This window comes from Aptenodytes forsteri, unplaced genomic scaffold (genome assembly GCF_000699145.1).
Source record: "Aptenodytes forsteri isolate BGI_AS27 unplaced genomic scaffold, ASM69914v1 Scaffold385, whole genome shotgun sequence".
In the NCBI taxonomy this organism is placed as follows: domain Eukaryota; kingdom Metazoa; phylum Chordata; class Aves; order Sphenisciformes; family Spheniscidae; genus Aptenodytes; species Aptenodytes forsteri.
The window spans coordinates 937,214-955,591 of NW_008795031.1; the positions used below are offsets into that span (position 1 = coordinate 937,214).

At 38.7% G+C, this 18,378-nt stretch overlaps 1 protein-coding gene across 1 annotated transcript in view; it reads right to left on the reverse strand.

Annotated features, from left to right (window-relative positions):
- Positions 1–682: 682 nt before the first annotated feature.
- RIMS2 (regulating synaptic membrane exocytosis 2) overlaps positions 683–18,378 on the reverse strand; it is a gene marked incomplete at its 5' end in the record, with an annotated part of 289,286 nt that continues 271,590 nt past the window's right edge. The window contains 5 exons of the mRNA XM_019471267.1: positions 683–901; positions 1,348–1,487; positions 2,566–2,667; positions 3,418–3,530; positions 4,847–4,988. Of these exons, the coding sequence (XP_019326812.1) occupies positions 683–901; positions 1,348–1,487; positions 2,566–2,667; positions 3,418–3,530; positions 4,847–4,988 (716 nt within the window). The remainder of the gene's footprint in view (positions 902–1,347; positions 1,488–2,565; positions 2,668–3,417; positions 3,531–4,846; positions 4,989–18,378) is intronic.

Consider the following 18,378-nt stretch of genomic DNA (forward strand, 5'->3'; position numbering starts at 1 on the left):
AATTTAAGTGTTCAGCTAAATCTGTGTCCATGCAAAAAAGTTTCTTTAATTTCATACAGTACAGTATATCCACAGAATTTTATTTTTCAGAGAGTCCATCACATCTGGGGTTTCACTGTATCTATAGCTGGAGGTATGAAGCCTGCCACTTTAAGTCTTGAACCTTTTCAGTATGAAGAGTTTTCGGATCTCAAGCAACTGTTTCAACAGTTGACTTTTCCAGCATCCTTACATTCTTCTTCTCTTCCAATGTTTGCTAATCCACTGACTTGTAACATGGCTTCATGGGAGGGTAACTCCATTTCTGTGGCATAACCAAGCTTTAGGAGGGGAGGGCAGATAAATAAAGAAACGGGAGCAACAAAACAGATATGCCATTGAAAAGGACTTTTGTTGCATGAAACAGATTGATTCTTTTAGTTTAGTCCATGGCTTCAGATTGGACCAAAACTGAGTGTCCCTGAACTCCAAACCTATCAGTTCTTCATGACTTCAGTCCTTCACCTGAGGGCCTTCCGTAGGGCACAATGTGTGCAACTTCCTTGAGAACACAGGATCGCGTTGCAGCCCTAGAAACAGGCTCAGAAGACACAACATTAAGCATGCAGTGTTACCAGGGTTTGCGACCTGTAATTTTATTTTTTTTGTAACGCTGGTTGCTATGACAACAGTTTCACAGCTGCTATGAGCGAGCATACGAAGGTCCTGTTGAACTTTCAAGAGATGATTGGGAAGCTCTTCTAGTGAGAGGAGCTAAAGTTGGGTCTACTAGGGAAGAAGGAGGGAAGAGCTTGAACCACCCAATCACCATGTTGGACAGGTCCAGCTCATCTAAAAGTATCTGTGCCACTCCCATAAAGGATTTGTGATCCATACGTCCATAGTCTCCCCAAACAATTATCTGTTAGCAAAGGAAACACAAGAAAATAGAAAAAATTCAGCAAAAATGATGAGAGCTTCAATCTGATTCGTCAAATGTCTCAGCTTATTTAATTATAGTAAGGAATGAAATATTTGACTGCTGACATAGTTTACTTCTGTGTATACTAATCATGAAGCAGTGACAGAAATGACCTGGGCAGTAACAGAGCAGTTATCCATGATACTAATGAAAGCCCAGTGAGCGAAGGAGCCCATACATATAGTAGAAGCAAAATAATCTACAACTAACTTTCGCTCAGCACTTTCTACTTGCATCAACAGTTATTACTGTAGTATTTATCTGCTCGACAAGTATTTGAAATAGCAGAGCTTGCCAAATGAAGCATGAAAGGAAGTTTGAAACTCATTCAGTGAAAACTGTACAGGTGACGTTTTCAGATTCAGAAGAATATTGATGCAAATTACCTGTAAAACTTTTCCTTGGGGACTTTCTTCAAATGATAGAAGTTGCTGATAAAGTGGTTCCAGCGTTTTTCTTGCTACCTTTGTTTTCTTTTTGGCTATGCAGACTCCATTTTCTAACAGATACACCTTTACATATGGTGCTTAGAAGAAAGAAAATAAAGAACACTAAGTAAAGAAGTCGTCCAGATTTTTTGCATAACAGATGCACCGTTCTGTCACCATATGATAAAATCTGCCTTTTACTGGATATATAACTTATATGAACAAATCTCCACAAGCAATATTAATGTTTATTCACATGCAAAGCATCCATGCATTTTCTTTACTTTTCTCCCTGGTATGCTTTTTTCTTTACTTCTTTTTATATGTCTCTTTTGCCATGAAACAATTCAGATTTTGACCTGGAAAAATCAGATATTCCTATATAAAAAATCAGATATTCCTATATATAGTATCCCCATACTGTACAATATGCAAAATAGGCCTGTTAAGTAAATGAATGACTTGCATTGACTTTGGTGAATTCAGATTTACCTGGAAAAATCAGATATTCCTATATAAAAAATCAGATATTCCTATATATAGTATCCCCCCACTGTACAATATGCAAAATAGGCCTGTTAAGTAAATGAATGACTTGCATTGACTTTGGTGAGATTTGGATCAATGCTCCAAATTGTTAATAATTTAAAATTATCTACAAGGTGAAAATCAGTGAAGAAAAGACTCTGACACAATTTCTATTTTGGCAGAAGAGCTTGCTAAAAATATCATTATATTGTCCTTTTCACATAGTGTTATAGGACATCAGATTATAAAATAAGGAGTAAGTATCAAATACTGGTCTACTTTTCAAGTAGGTACCTATTCCACACTTCTTGTTGACTCCCTCTTATGCCTAAGATTCCTATATCACATCTTCAGTATATACCTTCCTTCCTACCCCATAACCAAGGATGCATCTGCTATTACTAAAATACTTTTGTATCTTCTGGTAGCCCAGACATCAGTCTGATTTTTTTTTCCTCCTGAAGTAGGATTGATTTTTTGTATACCGCTTCAATACATTATGCATTTCAGCGTACAATACTGTAATCTACTGATATGTGAATTTGCTAAGAGTTTACCTAAGCTGAACAGTAAAGCCTCAGAAGTTGGGGGTTTGTTGGATTTTTTTGGTAGAACTCTATTCTTGTTGCTAAGATTTTTCTTCCTTACCTGGCAGTGTCTTTGAACCTGGTTTTACAACAAGGCCACGGGCTCGGATTATTTCTACTTCCAGTTGTCCTTTCTTGTCCATCATTCCCACCTGGATATCTCCTAGACAACAAAAAGAAATCCTGGCATTGTAATTCAGAAATACCTAAATATATGAAAAGCTATGGGAATTTCTAGGATGAATACGTGACGACTTGTATCGTCTGCATTCCACCAATAAGTATGATCTGGATTTTAACATTACTAGATAATTTAATACTTACCCTCTTCACTGCTATTTACGTTAGCGAACAATTAAAAAACCCTGCAATAACATCTTGTCTCCCATTTCCCATGCCCCTATCACTTCAAATTAAATATTTTTTTTTGTCTTAAGAATTTCAGATTAAAAAAAGGCAGCAAGGGAATTAGTACAAAGCAGCTCTGTAAAACTGCTTGAAAACTCTTCACCATGCCTCTAGTTTAAAACAAGGTATGAAAAGATAACTTTGGAATATAAAAAGGCTGTAAGCACAACAATAACAAATACTTGGCACCTAAATTCCCATTTTTATTCAATATTATCCAAGTGATTCAGAGAAAGGATTGGTCTCGTTAGCCACATTTTAAAGATGGAAAACTGAAGAAGAGATAAAAGACTGAATTTTTCAAAGCACCTTTCTACTTTTGAGTGTCTTAATGAGCATCCACAATTATGTTCAACTTTGGCTGAGGTTATAGTTTTGGTCTTAACTGAGTTGTTCATAACCATATGGGAAAGAGGTATTTAAAGACTTAGAATCTAGATAATTTCTATGTTCTAACTACCAGACCCAGTAGATTATATCATATCTATAGGACATAAATGCTTACCCATTGATGGTGTTGCCAAAGTCTGTCGTCCTACAAGCTGGGCAGGACCAAGTCCATCCAGAAAATCACTGAACTGGCTGTCTGCAGCCAACCTCACACCAGGGAAAATCAAACTAAAAAAGAATATTGAAAAAAAACCCAAAATAAATACACTTGAATTCGCCCTTTTTTGTTTTCTAGATGTTTTGCATTTAGCATTTATGTTTTTGGTACTACTGCTCACAAAGAACTTACACTGACAAGATTACAAAACATTTATTGTAATTTTCAAAACTTCACAGTGTTCAACAAGCAGCAATTTGGCCTCCAGCATATAAACAAACAGGTGAAGGAAGCACTAATCCTCACTAAGTCTAATTTCCACAGTAATATTTTTCCATCATGCTCTCTTTTCCCAATGTATTAAAGACCACTGTTAATTATTGTAGTATACATATGAGACCAGTTCAATAAGATACTAATACATGCCCTTACCAGTAATTTAGTTACATGAAGGTAAAATTGCTAACGTTTCTCAGTCAATGTGAACGCAATGGCTGACTGTCAAATGTATCCAATGAAATTATTACATTAGACTGAATACCGGTCACTATTTTTAAAATCACCTTTTAAAATCAGCATTCATTATAAACATTTTGTTAAAAATGTCTTTGAGAATGACATCTATTCAATAATGGAACTGAAATCCGATGTGGCAAATGACCAAAGTAACTTCAAATTCTTGCCATAAATTATCCGTGACCCATTACAAGGCAACAAGAACTAATGAGATTTGTAATGACCAACCATAAATAAATGCCCATCTCAAGTGCATATAGTGCATCAACTTGGACATGTAAGATATATTGTCCAGTATAGGTGTATTGTGCAGTGCTGTGAATACCACTAATAAATCTATCCACAGTAAGATTTTTCTGGGCAGTGTCTTGGACATAGCACTCAGAAGTCTTTAACTTGGGCTTTTTTGAAAAGCATGATACACAACAGTCTCATACTTCTGCCCAGATCATTTCTTCAGGATTAATTAGCAGAATCTTTGAAAAAATCTTGAGCCCAGTGAATGACACCTGGAAATGCTCTGGAAATGCTTTGCTCTGCAAAGCACAGACGTATGCGAGGAGTTTTCAGAAGAGAACCTGTCCTTTTCTGTGTTTTACCCGGTGCACTGCACCTGCTTCCCCTCCTGCCACACCGCTCTGACCCACCAGGTGCCTTTCTCATGGCACGGCAGAAATGATCCTCATCCTTCCTGCACCAACAATGGGAGACTCTTTCGGTCACAGGGGAAGATATAGGCTTGGTCCATCAATGACACTAGCTTGTGAAGGGAATTCTGATTGAACAGGACCTACAGCGCTCACCGCACTTTTGTCTAACTACCAGTTTCATGGAGAAACATCAGGTAACCACAGTTATAACTGCTGCTTACTTTCCCTCAGAGCTGTAGCTGTTCATGCTCCCATCCGTTGACTCCCGGCTGGCCTGACGGGTCATCCAGTTCCTCATCTCCACAGCCAGCCCTGTCTCAGTGCTCCTCTGGACAGTGCTCCGCAGCTTCTTGCCCCCTGCTTCTGTGGAGACAAAAGAGAAGCCCCCATCGCACCGCGCTGTCGCAGCTGGGCGGCTCTGCGGGGCACCGCTGCGGGCAGCACACCACCACTGCACGTGGCAGAAACACTCGAAGCCAGAAATTAATGACCTGTACCAAAACTTCCATTTAAAAATTACCGTTTTTTTAATAATAGGCAAGCAGCATCGTGAATCTCTTTTACAGGACCTGAATTCTGTCACCGCCTGCTTTCCAAGGGCAGACAGCATACGCACAACACAAGTCTGCCCTCGGGGGTAACCAGATTTACACTATCCATATTCTAGTGTGTTTAAAATATGTTTTCTCTGGATGAATACATCCCTCTTAGAAATTCAATTAAAATGTTACCATTATGTCAAAACCTGCAGTGTCTGAGGAATGTTCTAATTCAGATGAATTATTTGATTTAAAAACATTTGGTCATTATCTGCTAAATCAAGTTACAGATATCCATTAGTGAGGATACTAAACAACAAACCAAGAACCCTTCCCATTCTTTCTTCTCTATTCATGCTCTTCTCATTTCACTAGCTGCTTTAACTTTATATCTAAAAAATACAGTATTGACTTTTATGCACAATATGAAACTTTATTACAACCTCCAAGAGTAACAATTTTTGTATCTGCTTGCATAGTTTAATTTTAGTTGTAAAAACAGCAAAGTGACAGATAGCTGGGTATCAGACAAGGGAAAAAAATACTCAGAACTTAATATAGTAACATTTTAGTGCAGGAATTTTGATCAAGACCTCAGCTGGAAGATATATTGAAAACACCACCAAAAAAAAACCCCAAAAAAAGAAAAGAAAGAAATGAGTAGGCATGAAGCTTCAGTTTTTCTTTCATGAAGACAGTCACTCCATGTCATTTTCTGATTTTAAATGCTGTTCCCTGCAATGGGGCAGGGAATTCTGTATTCCAATTTCTTTTATCTGTTCAATACCCCCCTGACTTCACCAGAGTGATGTGTGATATACTGATAATATTATAAAAGAGCAATAACTCTAAATGTACACGACACCAAATAATATCAGAATTCTTAACTATTGATACAATGAGGGTAGAGTAACGTCCAGTATCCTAGGATATCTAGGGACTCGCCCTCTTCTGCGCTTGTTTGTAGCCTCTGCTACCCTTTACACCTTCTCTGGCTCATCATGTACCAGAGGTCAGAAGACCTGCTGGACCTGTGGGGTCGATGAAGCTCTAGGGATTTGAGAAAGGAAATGAGCAAGGGAGGAGATTGTCCTGGGATAAGGACTCTCACACTCCGAGGAGAACGTGTGAGCACAGGGGCTGGCTTAGAGTAAGAGGACCCGCACCCTCGGACAGGGAATAGGAAGGGGGGCATCAATTTCAATGTCCACACTCAGTGTCACTCTGTCCTATAGCTGCAGTGTGGGTTGAAGTCTCCCAGGCCCTTCAGTCAGGAGGGATATTAGGTGAGATAAAGAACGTGGGAATTTTAGTCAAGTGGGAAGTAGGCACCCAAAACACCTTGAAACCCACTGGCCTCTTGTCAATAAAGATTAATAACTTTGCAATATTTAGCAGTAGTGAGACGTTTCTATAGCAGTATCATGAGTGGTTCAAATCATATTGCTTATTACAAGCCTTCTAAGCATTCCTTCAGACCATAACTTTTAATCAGTATATAAAAATAACAGAAGTAATAATTTTCCTCTAGAACTTCAGCTACCCACATGAATTTAGTACCCAACAGAGTGAAATAATTTTTTTACGATGTCAAAACTACTTCTGAAAATGCCCATCATTATCTGGTGCAAAAAATACAAATAAAAAAGATGCAAGGCTAACATGACGTATGAAAAATGGAGGGCAGAAGTCAACAATTTCATTTCTATTGGGTTGTACTGTTCCAAGTGTCTGCTGGCTTTATTATTTATATTAAACCAATGAATGCTGGCAGCTGACTTCCCACACTGGCCCAGAGTTGTTCTAAAATCCAATCACTCATATCAAAGAAATATTCCCGCAAAACTGCCAGGAAAAATTTGTGCTATAGTTTTGTGGAAAACGTACGCTGCATCATAGTTACATGTGAAAGGCACACAACTCCTGAAGCCCCATGCGCTTTTCATTCAAGTATTGTTACTCTTCCGTTGTGAGAGCTCTTTTGACTAGTAAGCATTCATTTTCATCCAGCCTTGTTGAATGGTGGTCATTCTCAGTTCATTATTGCAAACATATAATTCTCTCATGCAAATTTAACAGAACATCTCCATCTTGCATGATTCTTCAATCTCTTCATATCATATCTTTCAAAGATTTGGGGGTTTGGGATAAATATGTGTTTGAATATGTGATGTGTGAAGGAGTATATAGTAACTTTTATTTATTAGTAAGGCAGCTTTTTTCTGAATTAGAATTGTAAGTCTGTATGCCTTCACTCCAGCAGAACATTCACAGAAAAAAATCAATACATCTGTTGCACATCGATTTACTGAGAAATCAAGGCGGAACTGGTGCAATTGCCATTCAGTCTTCATAGAGGCACATGTGTAGCTGTTCTTAGCATCCCTCTGAATCTTATTTTTAAGCAGTTTTACTTTCCCGCATTCATTTTAACTGAAATAAGTGCTCTGGTTCATATGAAGACAGGCCGACAGCTGAGAAGATACAACTCTGATACAGCATGAAAGTTAGGCATGCATAGTATATCCAACTTTTGTATAAGTGCGGGTGGTAAACAGTAATTATTTTGACCTTAACACTGAATTTAAGGAGGGTTGAAAGGAGGCTACGTGAATAACTATTTTCCAGTTTTCAACAGAAAGAGGCAGAGCTCTCTGATGGTCTCAAAAGAGAAAGATCTGATCTTTCAGCAATAAGGCTCCTAATCATGATGTTGATGCTTCTTGAAATAAGAATTGAAGATTTTAACAGCAAAACGGCAATTTGGAATAGAAGTACAGAAGACCCAGATAACAGGCACGACTCCTGAGCCACTGCTTGAGAGATGAGTATTCTTTTAGATTAAGCTTGGCTAAACTAATATGTAATGATACACATGAGAAATACCTACACTTGATTGCCCACGATACTAGCAATACATTGGTCCCTGGAAAAATGGAATAAATAAAAAATAATCCCACAATTCCTCAAACAATTTAAAAGCAAAGACAGTATTTACATCATCCATAATTTGTGTTTCATAAATTCAGCATTAAAATGTTGCAAGTAGCAATGAAAATGCAAAGTAGTCACTTAACTTAAAGAAATAGCCTTTGGTGCTATACTTCCAAGCTGTAGCTGGTAGAAGATGTGGTTAAAGGTCTTACACTCTAGTAAATCCAAACTGTTTTCCCTCATTCCTGCCTGGAAATTAAAACCTCCTCTGTTGTGCTAACGCAACTACTTGTGTGGCTGCATTCTGTACTGGACCCAGCCCAAAAGGCAGAAACCAACAGTATGTTTTAAAGTTATTCTTTTTCTTTTAAGACAGATCATTTCCCAAAAACAGTTGTGAAAACAAACATACAGTTGAATGAACCCAACTGAGGTGATGCTAATCTCTAGCTAGATGAATAACTTGGGAATGCATCTGACACTAACACAGAAGTAAACATGTAACTGGTGCCACGGTAAAAGTGGGGGTTGGTTTTATAATCATAAAGTATATATACATATACACTCACCTCATGCACACTATTTTTAATCCTACCAAATGAAAGGATGGGGAAAAAAGAGAGTTTAGTAGTGTACTTTGTTGCTAAGTATGTTGCTGACCACCTACACTGAAAATAATTTTACTCACAATTTACTAAACTCTAATAAAGAACATTGAAAATATTCTCTAAATTTTATAATCTAATTGCCCTAGAAAGAAGAAATTTCTCTCAAGTCCCCATCACAAAATATGGAATATACTATCTGAAAAACACTAGTTCAGATTCTTGCAGCCATATTGTAAGGACTGGAATAAATTACCAGAAATAATTGCTTTGGCATTTATGAAAGTACATTCATTCTTACAGTTAATCACACTGGTAATTTAACTAATATGGTTACTGCAAATAGACTCCACAGGCCACATTTTCTAAACTACACATGGAATTATTTGTTCCCACAACTTGGGAGTGTAAATCATTTGCAAATTAGGGGTGCAAAACTACTGATACGATCTTCAATATCAGATGAGGACAAGTCAAAAACTGCAGTGAATGCAACAGATTACCTTCCGTGATCTGGGATCTAGCCAGATGAAATCTCCCTCCGCTCTCAGCTTGCTCTCAGCAAGAGCTTCCAACAACCGCTCACCACCAGGCACAGAGCCCCGAGAGAGGACATCGCCGGCGCAGGCAGAGGCAGGCTGGCTATGTCAGTCCCCAGGTGGTACGTGATCTCTTGGTAGGACTTGTACCGAGTACAGAGCAGCTGTGGCTTCAGAAACACACGCAAGTGTTTGAGGTGCCTCTTCTCTGCTCTCCTCACCTCACCAAAAAGGCTGCATAAAAACTGCTTCAGTATTTTCATTTGAACTCAGGAGTTAGCTGCCTGTTAAGTGACCATTTTTCAAGAGTAAAGCTCTTTACATATCTAGAGATCTGCTCTGGTCATGTTAAGAACAGGTTAGATAAAATCATCAGAGACAGTCCAAGAACATTTGATACTACCTAAGAAAAGGGGGACGGAGTAGGTCTCAAATTCCCTTGCAGCCGCACAATTCTGTGTCTGGAACAGCCCAGGTTTTGTCCGCACTGAATGAGGCATTTAGCTCTTGTTGAAGCACTGCTGGGAACCACAGCTGAGTTGTTTCTTTCCTTCTGTCACCCACAAACCCCAAGCAGCAGTCACGGATTAGGATCTACTAATTTCAGCAGCTCTGGGAAACCCAGATTCCACTGTCACCTCAGTTTGAGAAGCTTTGAACCCATCTCCCCAATTCTCAGAGGCCAGTGCTAACCACCAGCTTATGAAGCATCCTGTTACAATCCTTCTGATGAAGTTTTTTCACAGCACATGCTGTAATCATTTATGAAGCCCAAAGAACATCTGCAGGTCCAGGGAGAAACTGTAGCCAGGGGCTCTCCCTTACCTTGCACTTGTAAGGAAGAAGGGAAGACGTGTTCCAGTTCCTGCTCCCATGAACATCTGAACATAAAACACTGAGAAATTCTGACTGGGATGGGGATGGCCTGCCCTGATAGCCCAAAAGCAGAGCTGCCTTCAGTAGGGAAGCTCTTCGGTATGGGAGCAGCCAGGTTTGGAAAGTCTGAGAGAGCCTGGACTGACAGCCTCAGTTTGCACTATGCATTTTTAAATTTCTTGGGAGGCCTCACTAGTTTTTAATTTTCAGTCAAGAAATACTTCTTCACTCTTGCCCTGTGCCTTTGTGTTTCCTCCTCTCTCTTTCCTCTGGACATACTGGAAGCATGGTTAATTAAGATTAAGGTTAATTAAGACAGCACCTAAGAAGAAGTGAAAGAAAGAGAGAACTGAATGAAATAATCAACTGCAAAACTGTTGCTTGAGCGTCTGGTCAAAGGCTGGTATGAAGCTTTCATGTCCCATTCTTGATGAATTCCCATATAGAGGACACGAGGCAGCCATCACAAATCTTGGTTGTTCCTGGGATATAAAGCTTTGGCCAGATTGCAGCATCCTTTGTCTGTATTTCATTTCCCTTTCACGGCAAGGCTGGTTGTACATTCAATCTGGAAAAGATCCCCCCAGCTTGTTGTGGCTGCATGATGTGAGAGTTTACCACACACTGCTCCCAAGCAATGCTGTGGTTTAAGGCAGGCACCTGCTCCTGATTCTCTCCCACTTTTTAATGTGTTTAAAGTTGTGTTCTGCCACTTTAATTTCACTTCTGTGCTGATGTCCATTCTTCAGTCCTAACTGACCCTTCAGCAAACTCTTAAGAGCATCAGACAATGGAAACTGCTTTTGTCTGCGTGGGGCATCCATCAGTTTAAGCTCTTCAACACTTGTGATCCCAAAAGTTTTTGAAACATTTTTACAAGCCTGAGTTGTTAACAAGAGCTGTTTTTCCACATCCATGATAATTACTTAATGTTCCTAAAATTCCTGTATCTCCTGTATTATTATTCAGAATCCCTATTGAACATGCTACATATAAAAAGGACAAATAGCCATCTCTGACAGCTTAGAGCTTGTTTTCAATACCTGTATTGAAACACTATGAACACTCCTTGCAAATCCCAATTAAGTGTGTATGCAACCACAGCACAGAGGTTTGTTGCTTGGCCATTGCCTTGACAAAGAATTTACCCCTGATAACGGAGAGCCAACGCACTGGGAGCCATCCCAGGGAATCAAAACTAAATAACCGTACCTATAAGGATGAGAGGTGTTAGTGCTGATGTGATTTCCACTTCTCTTTTGGTTACTTGGCTCTGACTATGTAACTACAAACTGGCTATGCAGACTTCTGGCTGGATCCTTTGTTTTATAGATGTTGACTACAGATTTTGATTGTAATACACAGCGAGAAAATAAACTATTTTAAAATATTTTTTAATCACTTATTTGGCCCAAGTGAGATCAGGACATCTCTATTACGTTTATGCTATTTTTTTCAAATGTATGACTGCAGTGCCAAGAAGGAATGTTTTCTTCAAATTTGTGTACGATGTCAAGTCAGCTGCTATATTGAGATTTACTGAGCTAGTAAACAACCCCTTGGCTAGCCAGTCTAACCGGAGATCCATTGAATCTAACTTGGAAAAATATGGTCGTACATTAAGTGGCTCAAATATGGGATTAAAAAAAAGTTTAATTCTGATGCAATGTAAAAATAGCAGACATCAAATGCAGAATTAATATATTACCCAATTACTTTTGTTTAGAAATGTACGACTCCTGACAGTGAGATATGAATCAGGAACACAACTGCACACAGCCACTCAGGCCTTTCCAGCACTTCTGCAGAAGTCTCTGTTTCTGTTACTGGTAAGACCATCGGTTTTCCAAGTGTGGTCAGAGGATGCCCCTGCTAAAAGCCTGGTATGATTGCTGTAAAACTGAACACAGAGGTATGACAATGAAGAAGCACGTGGCTTTGCAGCCCACAGCTCTATCTCCCACGTGCCAAGTGATCTGAATGAACAGTTTTTCAGGAACCCTCATTTAGACTAGTTACGATCTCCACACAGGTAGGTGTTCTTATCATTCAAATATAATAGGTCTGACTTTCTGCATATTTTGTGCATGTGTCAAAACAGAATGGCAGCATTTTATATCCACTTTGTACATCCTGTACTGCAACCACATGACTACAAAAAGTGCAAAGCAGTGGGAAATCAGTCTCATCCCCAAGCTATTAAAATCCTGAAAAAACAGAGCAAGCAATTTTGTGGAATTACATTCTAATTTTATATACCATTTACATAGGAATCACTAAATAGGTGCACATTTTCACCACAAGAAATCTTTAAACCCAGTCTTTGATTTTGCCATTGACAAAGGATGACCATCTTAAGTAAAAAGAAACCATCACTGCAGTTTTGAGTGATAATGTTTTATGTTTATATGTACATTCAATTTTCTGGATGTATAGCATTCTTGTGCACTTATTTAATAACAACTTTTCCATGTAGTGCCAACAGCAGATTAAAACTTCTTAAACAGCGAAGAGTGTGCATATTGAGGAGCTTAGAATTGTTTTTTTATTTTTTTATTATATGAATTGAGAGATACTTTCTAAATATGTAACAATGACAGTAGCACCATTCTTTAACCCAAAGTTGATTATTTTTAGTATAGCTAGGGTCATTACATACACTATCAGATGGATCTGTGCAGCATTTTTGAATGATGTAGTGTGTTGAAACAATTCAACACCCTCTATTAGGGCTTAATGAGATAGATGGTGCCAAGTAGTTGGATGGCTACTGAGATTACACAAATTAGAAACAGTTCTTCCTCCTAGCTTTGTCTAAGATGACTAATGATACTATGCAAACATCATTATTTAAATAACCACAGTTCCCAAAACTCTGAGCAAATTTCATACTGTAATGACCCATTTTCAAACTACTTCTGTTAAACATTTACCTCTCCAATTGAAACAACGGCAACACAGCGTGCCGCTGCTCTGACAACGCTATTGATCTTGCCATTGAAAAATGACAATTACGGCATGTAGATGTAAGTGAGAAGGTTTTTTTCAGGTTTATGTAGGTACCACCAGAGATGAAACCTGTCATACGCTGTAGCTTCACTGCTTGCCGATACAGCCATACCTGAGTTATCTGTTAGCTATTCAGGTACATGCTGCAGTGTAACTAGCAGCTCAGAAGAGAAATGTATGTTGTACTTGGAACGTCAATCCTTTTGCAGTCTCTTCTACTTTTCTGTTGATTTTCCAGATGTTTCCCAGAATACGTGTTTTGTTTGTCACACTCTTTACTTCGCCAGCTACACTATAGCTTTTTCTATGCTGCTTTTTTAAAAAGGCTTATCCACCTTGGCATCTACATCTACTTCATCAGTATAGTACTTTGTGTAATTGTAAAAACACTTGGGACTGGAAAGAGAGATGCAAATTGCTGGAAATGCCTGCTGTACTGCCTCCACCTTGGAGTCAGCCCGAGGTGCTGCAGAAGTGGAAGAGACCCAGCCCCACCACACTGACGGAAAGGCTGACTCAGCTCAGCCCCTGAGCAGCGCCCTAGCAGCAAACATAAAAAATTATTGACCATAAACTTAAATGTCATACAGATTCTGTATAGAATGATTATCTTTCCATATTCAGAGTGATTTTTATCCTTTAAGATGAGCCATGCCACTGTTGCAGGAGATGCGCAGCAGACAATCTCTGGCTTGTTAGCATCAAGCCAAGGTCTTTAAAGCTTCATCTTTTACAGCGGATACCCTGCCACAGGGCAGTATACCCTTCTTTCAAATTCCACCTTGGCTCTGCCTATGAACACTCCACGTAAACAAGGTCATCTTTACCACCAAGGCCAAAAAGTAGGCCAATTCCCCCAAGAAGAATGTAGTTATTCTCATTTTCTTCATTGCCTGATACTCCTACTATTACTTTATTCTTTTTAAGAGGATAATTTTAAAGCATAACTACTTCATGTGCAAGATTCTCTTCACTTTAATAATTACTGTGTTAATGAATTTATTGTTACTACTTCCCCCATTTTCTATTTCTGGTTAAATTATTGTCTGCTTGTTATTGTCTACTGGGACCTCCAGAGGGACAGTGTGATCTGGCGGCCTAACCACAGGAACAGAATCCAGGAACTGCCAAGCTTTATTCCAGCTCTACCAATGAGCAAATGATTAATCGGTGAGAAATGCCACCGAAGCCATTAAGAGTGCTCAGCTGAGCAGTTCAGCGTACATTTAAATAAGTCCCAATCCTTCACTCACTAGCATCAATTCCTACTGAACTCCTGCAGCAACACTCAGACACTTCTTTCGGCAGACATCAATGCACAAAACTGTAATGTATCTTCTCCTCAGCTAACACAACTAATTCTTGCTATTTTTGGCATGATTGTCTTGGGCTGAAGAACATTCTGTGGCTTTTTTTTTTTTCAATTGCTTTTTGTTTTTCTAACATACTGGGAGACCAAGATGCTTTCCAGTTCTTTCTGAATTAATTTATGTCTTAAATTATCATAAATTATCTCTTGAATTGTCTTCAGCACCTGCAAAGCATTTGACTTTCCCCTTGAATCTCATAGCTTTGCTACCACCCAAAAACTTTGGCAAAAGAAGACATTAAATTGAAATATACTCCCTTTCGGGAGGTGCAGTTCTGCACATAGATCTTGCCATGACTAGCAGTTCCATAGCTGCACTCCTGGCAACCTGCTATTTAACAGTTTATATCAACACCTCAGTGCAAATGCAAATCCGAAGTGAATGTAAACAGAGTATGAAAAGGAAACTGTAGCGCAAATTTATTACAGCAAACAATACACACGGTGTAATTTGAGAAAGCACCAAGTTAACAGTCCCACTCATAAAAACAGATGTAGGCTTTCTAGTGACCACATGTGATCTGAGCCTCTCTCTTCTTTTCTCAGTGCATGTTGAGTAACTGTAATTCTTCTCCGATAACCTTTTACATAAGAATTCACTTGCTCTAGCACATTTTCCAGTTTTAGTAAACACAAATCCACTACTTTATATTATGTGCGTCAAATTTTGCACTATGACTACACAGACATCTAAAAGGATGTCACACACATTTACATTGGTCCTTTGAATTCAACGACAAAATTTCCTTTGATTTCAACAAAGCCAGGATTTCAGACAAAATGTGAGGCTTGGGATGCTTCGAGAGCAGCTGGAATTCAGAAAGGTATTGATTTGCCCTCTGCACCCCACATCTCTCTTCAACAATTTCCACGTAATTTAAATCTGTTCCAAGCATCACTTGATGCCAACTCTCACTTTACAATGCAGGCCGTGCACTTTATCATCAATGAATCTAACAAAAAATGCAAAAGACACCCTTTGATAACGTTGATACTTTGATAACATACGTAATTTGCTCTGGTACCACATGAAGCGTTAGTTCTGCATGACATGCACACGTCAGAAGTAAACTGATGATGAAAAACCTGATTTTTCAATACCTTTTACTAGACACAACTAAGAATAATAAACTCCTTTAAAAATAACAAATGTGAATAAACTTGAAGGATTCATGAAACTGATCAGCAAGTAGGAAATGCAAGAGTGAATATCAGTTCCCTGGGCTGTAAACTTGGCTGACCATGGCAAGTTCAGGCCTACCCATGGCAAGTGCATGGCTGCCAACTGGAAAACTGCAGCCTTTCCACAGCCTGCTTCTTCAGTACATTACAGCTTGGATGTCAGGGCTTAAGAAATCTCCTTCCTTAATCAACTGACAGTCAAATGGATCTTCTCAATCATCGTGTTCAAAATTGGTTTCTAAAATTATTCTTATTAATACACTGTATTGACTTACTTACTTTTCAGTTACTTCTGAACTTGACATTACTCATATTCTTTCATACCCAAAGACATACCTATGGGCCAGTGTATTAATTTCAGCAGTTAATCAACAAAAGTCTTCACGGGAGTATCACAAATAAATGTCTCAACAGGTCAGGTTTCCTATTTGTATTAAAAATGTGATTGAGTGGGAAATGTAAAAGCACCCCTGTAGCAGGTGATCTTTTTTTAACTTATCCATCATACACAGAAATAACTACATTTTGAGGATGGATAACTTATGAAGTGGGTTTAGCGTATATCTTTTTTCAGATTAAACTGTAAAAGGGCATTAAGTACATGAACATGGGAGTGCATGTGCCACACCCACTTAAGGACACTGGTGGTACATAAATATAATTGCATAGAAGCACTCAGAAGACAAATTCCAATTTGAGTGCAGAGGTGACTTGCCATCAAAAAAACTCATCGCATTTTTTTCTTTATTATCTCAGTGAGTGCACTTGGGAAAAGAGTTTAGCTGTCATGCCTGTCACTCCCTCTGTAACCTGGTATGTCTGAAATCTCAGACAGCAGAAACTCAGCTCCATAAAAACTGCATAGCAATTATAGCTCTGCTTTTTCATTGGAATTACATGAAATGCATTTTCAGGTGTAGCCTACATGTAAATGGAACCAGATAATGTAAATCAACACAACACGTTAAAAAAAAAAAAAAATCAGTATACATTCTTTTAACACTTCTTGTGTTAATAACTTGCCAGGACAAACTAAATAAATCATTACCATTACCCTTAAATTAATAGATATTCCTCTACTGACTTCCATATATTTCATATTTCTTTGAACCAGTGAACAGTTTTAAACATACACAGATCTCAACTGAGGAATAAGTTAAGTGTTTCCTAGAGAAGTAAAGAAAACAGACCAGAACAAAACAAATTAATACTCTGATTTTGAACAGGATTAATGCAATTATTGTAACTAATAATCAGGACTGAGAAGACAACTATTCTGGAATGACAGGGAAAAAAATCTTTAAAGAATACCTAAGCATGTTTAGCATAATTTATGATATTTTCAGTCTTTTAAAAATGTGTTTTTTCAGCCATAGTGTTTAGTAGCACGTCAAAAGATTACAAACGCCCTCTGAAGCCTGCCCTGCAGCCTACTGGCAATATTTTGCAGTTCACTTCATCGTTCAAGGCAGGGAGCAGATGACAGTACTGAAGGACAGCACATTTCACCTCAGGGAGCAGCTCCCTCTTTTCTATGGAAAGGGGCAACCCGGCCAGCCCCAGGGTAGGGTCCAGGGGAAAGGCGAGGGATCACACCTCGGCATTCCCATCAGAAAAAGAAAGATGCTTTGGAGAAGAGACTTCAGGGACTGTTGCACATGAAAAGATAAATCAAGATGTGTGAAGACAGGACAAACGTTTGCCGCTGAACTGTTGGCCTGAGATGTGGAAGGTGATATATGCATATGCAGATATTTTAAATACAGATGGTGTACATACATAGCTGATACATGTTTGTCCAGCGGCATTGTGCAAATACTGATATCTTAGTTTGATATTGCTCAAATCTATTGAAGGTGCAATATGCTCCATTAATCTTAATGAAATTAAAAATCTTGAATTAGTTCTGATAAACGCTGGGAAGACCATCAGTTCATTCTGTATGTAAACCTATTTAAATACACCAGATTATTTTCTTTACAAAACCAGCATTTTCAAAACAAACTCATGAAACGCAAGTTCTGTGCTGGGTAGGGTTTGGTGCCATGCTTAACTACACATATACATTTGTTACACACATTCCAAATAGTAACTGGAACTTTTTATTTTTCAGTTTTTTTGATATCTAGCTTAGGTATTGTTATTTTCTTTTTTTTTTTGGCCACAGTTATACAGAAAATCCACTGCATTTCTCTTCTTTGTTACGTAAAGTTCTAGTACTGCAACAAATACATGGAAATTACACACGTGCTTTACTGGTTGGACTTAACTCTTATGAGTAGAGATTAACTGTAAGTGAGACCTGCAAGGTCTACTTGTACGCATAGCCTTCTACCTACACTGCTGTTCCTGAGAAAAAGTTAAACAGGGCCAGTATTTAATTGTTCAAATGCAGCGTTCTTGGTAAATTATGTTGTAGTAACAGACAAGGGGTACCTGAGCAAGCCCCTGTAGTGCCAGAAAACCACCCATGAGGAAGCATGGTTTGTTTTCCTTATGAATGAGCAGAAAATGGAAAGACCCTCTACCCCATTTTTTTCCAACATAACTAAAGCTCAGCTAATAACTTCACTTCCAATGTGATGATAAACATCACCTTTTAAATCACACCTCATTCTCCCGTTACAAGCACTGTGTCACCAACCCCTCTCTCAACACAAGTAACTCTCCGGGAGCCGCGTCCCCGCACCGAGCTCCGCG